We start from the raw sequence: 10,064 nt of genomic DNA, 5'->3' as shown, positions 1-10,064 counted from the left end.
CATTGCGTTAAAGGGTTCATACTGGAACTAGCAATAAACAAAAAGTTACCAGTGATTTTAAGTTTCAATTTTGCTTTGTTCTCAGTCGGAACATAAGTGGCCGCATTGCACGTTTCTGTACAGAACATTTTGGCGGTTGTACCCGTTGATCTTGGTGCTACACATGTTGCTATAGTACATCAAATCACTGTGAACTTCTCACGTTTTTTCCTTGGAGGAAACAGATAGGTAGCAAACTACTACTTCATTTCATTAGCTACAATGAGCCGTAAACGTAAGGGATTAATTTGTACAGTCGACTTCCACTCGCTGTCGCCAGACACAGCTAAAAATACAGACGAGGATAGGTGCACGGTTCGGAGTCCTAAGAAAGACATGTTTCCCCAGTTTAGCACACTTGTCACAAACTGCGAAGTACAATACAGGCTGAGTGTGCAGTGATCTTAGGAGTATTACCTACTTCTGTTTAGAGCTCTCTTTTCCCTTTCCATGAGCGAGTGTTAGCTGACACAGCATAACATGTCTGTCTTTAGCCGACATTACTGTAGCTTGTTTCATTGGCTACACACATTTCACTAAAGCACTCGTTTTGAACCAGCATCATGTCTGAGTGCCTCTGACACATTCGCTACTGCCTTGGTTACAAACAAGATAAAAATGTTATGTGCAATAAGTGAAACCAGTGATCAGTATCGAACAGGGTACTTCCGGGCAGTCAAGCGGCAATGTGCAATTATTTCAAGTATTTTCGGGTCCCTTAAAGTAGTCGAATGACATTCGTGTTCGTATTCCTGTAGCCTGCTTTTCGCCTGATAAGGCACTTTTGACAGTGCTCTGAAATCAAAGAAAATAAGTAAATCAGAACGTATAAGCACATGGAAACAAAGAAAAGGACACTTGAAATGTCTTGGAGTGATTCGACTGAAATGTCATTAACTTACAAAGACGCATTACTAGGACATTTGCACTGCACTGTCAGAATCTGAAACTGACATGTGTTTGCTAAAAGTTTTTGTTTTAGTTTTAGTTGAAGTTGGCCATGCACACTGCGTACATTTTAACCTGACTTTGTGACTTTTGTGTAAACTCAACAGGTAACAGATGCATCTCTTTTGTAATGGCTTACGAGTAGGCCTCTGCCAGATGACTGCAGGCTTATGGAAAGATGCTATCCACAAACAGAGATCCAGGGTACCCAGACGATGCTGGAAGAAGTTGTGTTTTTTGGAGCCATTTGGCACCACCTCTGCTCTTTTGAATACCTGTCCTCATAGGCAGTCCTCTACAAGTACTGAGCAAGCTCTACACACACCCGTGATGCTTAAAGAAGTGCTCCATTGCCTGAATGTTCAACCAGGGCAGGTAGGTTCTCCTTCTGTTCATCTTTGTATTAAATTAGAATCTCTGTGATAATATATATACTGTGCATTTAACCCATCTTATATACACTGGTAGTGAGCACACACACACAGCATGCAACTGGGGGGCAGTTGCTTTGTGGATGTTACGAGAGGGGAAAGTTCACCCACTCCCCCTGCCCACCTTTGCTGCTGGTCCTGGGGATTGAACCGGCAACCCTCCAGTGGCAAGCCTGCTTCTTTAACCATTAGGCCACTCAACAGGTAACAAATGCAGCTCTTTTGTAATGGCTTACGAGCAGGCCTCTGCCAGATGACTGTGGGCTTATGGAGAGATGCTATCCACAAACAGAGATCCAGGGATAGTTTGCATTTAAACACAGAGAATTTTACATTCAATATATATGTGCCCTCCAAAAGATCTATTTGGATCTGCAAATAATTTTAGGCAAACTTTCAGTTAGACATTGGTTAAGGTAGTTGTCATTCCAAAGTTGCTGATTATGTTCCTGGCTGTGTGCTTACTGACAGTTTGAATATGTGGTAAAAAGTTTAAGATATTTGACTTGTATCCAAAATCATCCACTTTTTTGTAGTAAGCACAAAATGCTAAAGCCTGACTGCTATTCAGAGACTGTCAGAACACCACAGCACATCACTGAGAGGTGCTCACTCTAGACTTTGCAGTGAGTAGGGTGCTGTCACTTTAGACAGTGATTAATATAACGTGATGAGGCTCCTTTTTTTTTAACGGAAATGAAATGAAATGAAAAACTGTTATGAAATTTTGATTGAATACCTGCACAGTAAATTTGCTGAACAATCTCAAGAGTCATTTAATGTTGAGGATTCACTATGTAATTGGCACAGCAACTTTGAATATGTGCTTCAGCATCTCTTCTCATTTTCAGCTGTATCAGCATAATAAGCAGTCTCAGCCATTTCAAGTCACTATAGTATAAAGCCAATTGATCTTTGAATTATTCGGTTGATGTTTCATACTGAGAATATTTTATGATGTTTATTTAATTGGATATATCCAATAGGTAACTTTTGCCATGGACATGCTCAGCTTCCGTTGTCAACAAAAGTAAATGCTTCTGGTTCAGTACGTTTGATATTTTGTTCAAATGGTCACACGTCCTGTTTTTTCAATCAGATGTGATAATATATTTCCACAACATCCACAAGCAGTGATGTTGTTAAGCCAGCTTTCATGAGGTTCCCTGTAATGCAGAGAGCTTTTGTATCTTTTTAAGTCGAATAAGTAGTAAAAGTGAAAGTAAGAGGTAATATACTAAAATCAGTTTTAAGTACATGAGAATGTATGCACTGACTTAAGTGTCTCTATTTTGGTGCGTAATCTAAGTGGATGTTCATGGAATGAGAATGTAGAGTGAGGGAGAACAGTTCAGTTTGATCAATTTTGGACTTAGGTAAGTGGTATATCTGGTGATATTATCTAAATTTTGAGGTAATTTAGATGATAATTTTTTATCTAAAGAAAAATGTTTTTCGTTTCTTTTTAATCTAACCATAGCCTTTTATCCAAAGAAAGAATATTGTATTGTGGAAAAAGTGTTTGGCCAAAACAGACAGGAATGGAAGTGCATCTGATGATGCATGTTTTTTTTTTTTTTAAAGTTATGCTAAGGGTGCAAGCTCTGAACTCCTGTGTGTCTGTGTGTTTGTGTATGTGTGTCTGTGTATATGTGTGTGGGAAAACCTGGAGGCGGCTTGTTGACTTGTCATCCCTTCCGATAACCACATGCAACCTTGCAAGAAAAAAAAAACAAAAACAAAAAACAACTCATGTCCAGAACTTAAAAGTTTCTTGATTTGCCAAGCGGCCCTCTCAGGAAGGGTGGAGAAGTTGCTGGCATGCTAGCAGGACCTTGGCTTACGCTAATGTGCTATCAAGACAGATGGGCATGAGTCAAAGGACCTTCTGCTCTAGTGGGCAGCTTGAGATAGGTTTTGCCGAGCCCTACGGCACGACGCATGGCCAGTGCATGTGGGGAGCTTAGGGTCAGTGACTGAGTCAGTAATGGCACCACTGTAGGACTGCTGGCAGGACATGGGGCGCTGTTTCGACGCAACGCTCCTGACTAAAGTTTGCACCTCTTAACTTCTCCACCATCCGCCCATGGGCCAACTGGTGCCTCGAAATCCTGCCAAAGGCCTGGCTTAAAAAATAATCATAATGAGGCAGCTCTTTCTCTAGTCAATTAGATTCATGTCACAGATGTGGAGAAGCTAGCAATCAGTTGCACCTTTTATATTACAGTATACTGATGTTTTTTTTTTTTGTTTGTTTATTTGTTTTTTGAGGGGTTTCCAAGTCTTTTTCCAAAGCTGGTGTCTTTTCTGAGTAGAACTGAGAATTATTGGTTCAAATTCAATTGTTGTAGTTTGAATTGAACTTGGAATTCATACTCGTGTTGGAGAGGTAATATTGGAATTGAATTTGAATTACTGGAAATAGAATTTGGGAAATTGAAAATCTATGAAATTCCACAGCTAAGAAAAGTGTTATCTGCAACCACTAAACATATACATTACATTAAATGATAAGCCTTCCGATAACATAAATATTTAGTTCTGTATGTTATTCAGAAATCCTTTTCACACAACACCATAAAATAGCCGCTGTACTGTGAAAAAACAGTTTATATGGATTATTCAGTTTACCTTTTAGAAGTTGCTTTCTGGGATCTGTATCAGAATTTAATATTTTAATATTTCATTACTTTTCTTTACTTTCGCTCATACGTTCAGAATAGCCAAACTGTGTAAAAATATTCAATATAACTCCCCGCAAAATGACATTTTTTTGAATTTCATCAACTGAAATTGAATCACATGAATTTCATTTTCATGAGTTGAATTTGAATTCTCAACTGCCTGTAGTTCCATTTCCGTTCCAATTCTGCCTCCAACTCTAATTCAAATTTTAGTTATTGAGATTGACAGATTCATTAATGAAATCACTTCCACACTGATTAGCTCTCTCTGTATCTTTTGAATGCATAAATTATTTGAATAGTGAAACCATTATTAATAAGTAGGTCTTGGTCACATATGTGAAATCCTCAGTTGTAACAATAGTGGTTATATTGTAATGACAATCTCATTACACATTAAAAAAGTGGATTTAAAAGTTAACTAATATATATATTTAGATTTGTCTCTAGCAGTGAGCTGTGTTAACTCATAATGATACATTTTTAATGCATATTCCATAAATTACTACCCTAAAAATACTTCACAGGGATTTAGCAGTTGAAGGTCGGTTGCAGTTTGTTGCATAATAACAAACTGAGATTCTCAAACAAATGACCATAAAATTACAGTGCTCATATCGTAGATAATGATGCACAGCGAGCGACCCCATTTTACTCTTAATACAGCCGAACAAATGTGTTTCATTAATGTGGCAGCCCCCCTGTCTTTTGGCTCCGCACTTATATCCATTTCCCTGACAACTTAATGATGGGTGTTAGTCAAACACTCACTCAGCTTGCTGAGAGGAATCACTCTAATATTTTGATCTGCCATTGTAAAGCAATCAACCCTGTGCGACTGCACTTGTCAGATGAGCGCGTATGAATGAAGCACTTAGGGAAGCAGAGAGTAAACGCTGCAATTATGCTAAAGTGGGTAAATGCAGGCTTTCAGTTGGCCCGTTGCCTCCCACGCATCCAGCCCAGGCTTGGTTATCAACACAGGTGGAAGGCTTTCTCCCTCCATACCGTTCCGCGTGATGACTGAGGGGGATTCCACCAAGGATTCCCGGTCGAAAATGTGCGCGAACTGCCGGGATCACCGAATCTGGCCCGTGAGAGCTTGGGAACGTACACGAGCGCACGCGGTGACACGTCCGCGACATACGTGAACTGCCAGGATTGCCGAATTTGGTCTGAAAGATCATCTGATGCGTCACTGCAAACCAAGAGCTTTAGCGTAATGGCTGTAAATCACTGCTTTACACCCATTTTCTGTCCCCCCCCCCATGTCTTTTTTCGGTCTCTCAGATGTTCACATATTAAGCAGAGTGTGGTCGAGTAATGACCAGAAACTGGGCGTATGATTTGATGGTATGCCAAATGAAATGCAGAGCTATCTTTGAGTAAGTCCCCTTCCCCCTGTTATTCAGTTGGCTTTCCTGCCTGCTGTGGTTGATTCTTTCAGTCTTAACTCACAAGGTAAAGGGACTGCAGCTGTGGCACAGACTGGAGTTCTCTGCTCTCTATCGCTCTGGCCTTTCTCACCTTCCCCTCGCACATAAATTACCCAAACTGGATCGGCCTCATTAACCACCAAATTAGCCCTGAAAAGATTACATTTGGTACAATTGGATATTATTCTATTCACCTTGAATTGCAGATCCGCTCCACTGGCCAGATAACCATTTTACTCCTAATTGTTTTAGCCATCAGGATGCAATTGTAGCATTTGGCTAATTGAATAATGGGCAGTGTGAAGCCTTGAGCTGGATTATGGAGCTTCGTGGGGGAAGCGGAGGAAGCTCTGAGGCAGGGGATGGGGTGGAAGGTCGTGAAAATGCTGCTTAAAAAATAGACCCATCTTGTATCTCTGAGGGCTCCCAATCCAGATACATTTATATAGTAGCATAAGTTTCCTGTTCAGAAAACCCCCTGTTTTGACCCAAGGGTATATCTCATTATAATTTAAGATCATGCATGAATATAAATGCTTTGCGTGTTTTAGATTCATTATGGTGAAATGATAATCTCTGATGTGTTCAGTGACAGGTATTAGGGAATTTCAAATCACACTGACTGTTGCCTCTCCCAGTTAGTCTACTCAGGCAAATAGACATTAACCGATCACTACTGATTGAACTGAAGAGAAATTGCTTTACAATAACCAAGTTTTGTGGTGAAGATAAAGCATTGATCAGTTGATCAGAGGTACTTTAGATGGAACCAGAGCACTAAACCAAAAGGATTCATTGTCTCATCTAACAAAATGCCAACCTCACTAACATCCAGTTAGGATGTATGGTGTGAAAGTCAGAACTCATTCCCACCTTTTTGGCATTTGTGTTAAGTGTTATGTCTCTGTGGTATTGTGTGGGCACAGAGCCTCACAACTTCTTGTGACCTGGCTGGTGGACATCATGGCGCATAATGAAGGCGGGAGTCCGCTTCAGCCGATGAATCACGACCGTACTGAGACTTTACTGCGGGACAAAAACCGCTGAGGTCCCTGCATCACTTAAGAATCTCAGACTGACTAAAGCCGAACACACCAGACTCTGCCTCCACACCTCCCTCACTCCTGTCTGACCTGCTGCATTTTAATGAGAGGATGCGGTAGGCAGACATTTGCTGAGACAACACACAACGAGCCACAGAAGTCATTCCTTTGGTGGCTACAAAAAAGAAAGGACAGGCAAATCAAAAATTTTTCTTCTGACAGATTGACGTGTTTGTTTTCTACCTTCCGCCCCCCTGATTGTCTCCCTGGAAAAAGGAGGAGTTTTCTTTAAAGATTTACACACTGTGCACCCATGGTCCAGTCTCATCTGATTCCACTGAGCTCTTTTTCTTAGTGGCAGGTCCACCCACGGCTTGGCCGAGCTCCTGTGATGGATCCCCTGCTTCCCGGCTTCCCCTTGAACCAGCCCACGGACGATTGAAAGATTTCTTTCTAGTTGTGTCCCTTTGCAGTACCCCTGTCTCCCTCTCAACGCCTGCTTACAAACACACACCTACGCAGCCAGTAACCACCCAGGCAGGAAGTGATTCGTTTTGTTTTATTAGCCTTCGGATTCCCCCAGTTTCCCTCTCTTTCTCTCCCTCCAACTCCTTTGGGCAGCAAGGAGCTGAATGAAGCCGCTGTAGCCGTCGGGACCGGTAAAGACATGGGGAAATCCTCTGTTCAGGTTCTGTTTCTCTGGAGGGGGGATTTCGGACTGTGTTGATTAATGAGCTGTCAGTCTAGCATGCTGGGGTGAATCCAACCATGCAGTGTTAGTTGGGGATGAAGATCTTGGTGTCTGCCTCCTCCTCAGAGTTAAAATAACTACCGTTGACATTCGACTCCACGTACCACTCTTCTGGATCCTGCTGGTTCTCTTTACTGTGGGCACAGAGAAAAGGAAGGTGCAGCTTTAGCATTTAGATTCATTAATTAAATACCACAGTTGAAATTTGATGAGAAAAAGAGCCGTACTTTGTTGTTTGTGTCCACGACCTTTTACATTATTCTCGATTACTTTCATGGCAGCGGGTTGTGTTGAATGTTTGGTTTGGCTTTGCCTGCTCCCGTATGAAATATTGACTAACTCCAAGAGCAGTAAGGCCATGCACAAAACAAGTACTTATGATAAATGATGTTTGTCATCACGATTGAAAGAACTTGAAACGTTTCACAATTGCATTTTGTCTTCGTTAGTTTACCAGTTGTTATTTTATCTCACTAATGTCAATGCACGCTACTATTAAAATATGTGTGTATCCTTAATCAGAGTCTGTAGGGCTCCCTGTCTATGACACAAGCCCCCCCTGTGGGCACGGACCATCGATATTTTAGCTCTGTTTCCAGCCAGCCAGCCCCTCCTCCCTGCTTGTGGCTGCCATTATTTTTGAGGAGCGTGGCCCACTGAAAGAGGAGGTTGGTGAATTATTGATCCCTGTAATTAAACACTCCGGTGAGGGACGACACGACTGATTGACGGCCAGATATTAAGCCCTAGCCTCGTAAGGTTGCGAGTTTAGTCTAGGGTTATCAGTGGCCACTAGAGTCTCTCTCTCTCTCTCTCTCTCTCTCTTCCTCTCTGTCTCACTCACTCACTCATTCACTCACTCACTCACTCTGTCTCCCTGCCCGACTTCTCATTACTCTCATGAATAGACAATTGGGCTGTGGTGGTGGGAGGGTGGGGAGGGGGGGGGGGTGCGGCGTGAAAGGGAGTACATGACTTCATTAGCCAAATGCATCTCTGGCGCACCAGGTGGTTGGGCAGTCACCGAGGGGACAGCCTCCTAGTGGAAGCGCCGCAGGGGCCCTCAAGCATTCTGTGTCACCATGGCAACACACCCATTGAACCTTGGGGCAAAAACCATCTCTCCCCCACCCCCCGTCTCTCTCTTTCTTTATCTCTATTTACTGTTTCCTGCTGGACATCTTTGCGGATCCCCCTTATTTATTCGACTGGAAGAATACACAACCTTGCCGTGTTTGCAATGAGTGCGTTGTGGTAGGGCAAAACGCAATGACGTTCTGGAAGTTTCTTTGTTTTAGTTCTTTTTGAGTTTCTTTGAGTTATAATTTTGACAGTATCAAATGGGCACATGTCCTCTTAGTATCTGTAAGTTGGACTCAGAATGTGAAGCATAACGCCCACTACATTGATAGTAATTCACTCCAACAGAGATGTGAAGGATAATTGCGTTAATGATGAGACTAGCGGGAGGCAAAGAGGAGAGAGAGAGAAAAAAAAAAACAAAACAAAAAAAAAAAAAACAGAAGTTGAAGAGTGGATCTCAAAAAGCCGCACCTGAAAGCTTTAATAACTGTTATTTGAATATGTGCTTACAGTCGTACAATATTGCTAAAAGTGGAGAAAAAATAAATAAAGTTAAACCTTTCCAAGACATGGGAGCTAAGTTATTACGAAGGGTTTTATTACAATATTTACATTTGCGCCTGGCGTGTGAGCGTGGGCATACTAATCAGATGTATGCCCCTTGGACAGCTGGATGAATGTATGAGTCATCGCTACAACATGGCCTTGATTGGGCTTTTGTAAGAAAGCTCAAAAAACCACAGGCACGTTGATATTTGAATAATCATGCTCTATAATTTATTGCACCAGATTTTTATAATGAAGCCTCACTGGGAGAGACACAGATCTGGATGTGCCAGGGTGCAGAACGTCATTATCACTCTCAGTGCTGTTATTGTTATCGTGAGAGGGGAAGGAAAGAGGGCACAGGGTTGAGGGGTGACTGTGCTTAGTGGAGTTTTAATCCTAGAGCTGCATGTCTAATGTGTTTTCTGTTGCAGCCCTCGAGAGGATGCCGCAAAACACACGAAATCCGAGATGCCGGGGAAAAAAAAAAAAAAAGACAACGCGGATATGATTTGTTTCTCTGCTGTTTGCGATGCATTTGCTTTGCCCCTCAAAAATGACCCCGGAGCTAAAACGACAGCGCGTTCTTCTGTTTTGCCTGTGGGTGAAGCCTTACAACTTGACCAATGTAGAACAATGGTAGTTTTCAGAGATTCGAATGTAAACGGGTTTGGTATCTTCTGTGTCTAAGGCTGCCTGTCCTTTTTTTTAAACAAAAAAAATAGCAATTGCAATTATTCTTAATTGCATTTGATATGTCAAGGAGATGATTAATTGAAGTTAAAAGGGATGTTACTTTGTTGATCTGTAAACACATTTTGACAGTTACTCATTATTCAGAAAACCCTGTACTGGAAAGGTCTTTTTTTTTCTTTTCCTTTTTTCATTTTTCTTTTTTTTTTCTTTACCCATTTGTCAGTTAAAATATTGTAAATTAGGAAATTTACTGTTGACTGGGCCAGAGACATTAACAGCAAGTTAAATGAATGTAATTTTAAGTGTGTTTTAGGATTTCGCTGGAAATGATTTTGAGGGCAAAAAGCACAAAAGACTTAAGAATGATTGAAAAGGTAAAGGTTATAATGAACCCATAGATCAAATGG

The 10,064-nt window shown here is 41.5% G+C and overlaps 1 protein-coding gene across 1 annotated transcript in view; it reads left to right on the top strand.

The window, feature by feature from the left end:
- Positions 1 to 1,165: 1,165 nt before the first annotated feature.
- The window catches only part of mettl15 (methyltransferase 15, mitochondrial 12S rRNA N4-cytidine), a 58,362-nt gene continuing 49,463 nt past the window's right edge, over positions 1,166 to 10,064 (top strand). The window contains exons 1-2 of the mRNA XM_030794156.1: positions 1,166 to 1,191; positions 1,275 to 1,362. Coding sequence (XP_030650016.1) covers positions 1,166 to 1,191; positions 1,275 to 1,362 — 114 coding nt within the window. The remainder of the gene's footprint in view (positions 1,192 to 1,274; positions 1,363 to 10,064) is intronic.

The sequence above is a fragment of the Chanos chanos genome, chromosome 2 (assembly GCF_902362185.1).
Source record: "Chanos chanos chromosome 2, fChaCha1.1, whole genome shotgun sequence".
NCBI lineage: Eukaryota > Metazoa > Chordata > Actinopteri > Gonorynchiformes > Chanidae > Chanos > Chanos chanos.
The sequence above is the reverse complement of the archived record's forward strand: the minus strand, read 5'-3'. Positions and strand labels throughout refer to the sequence as shown.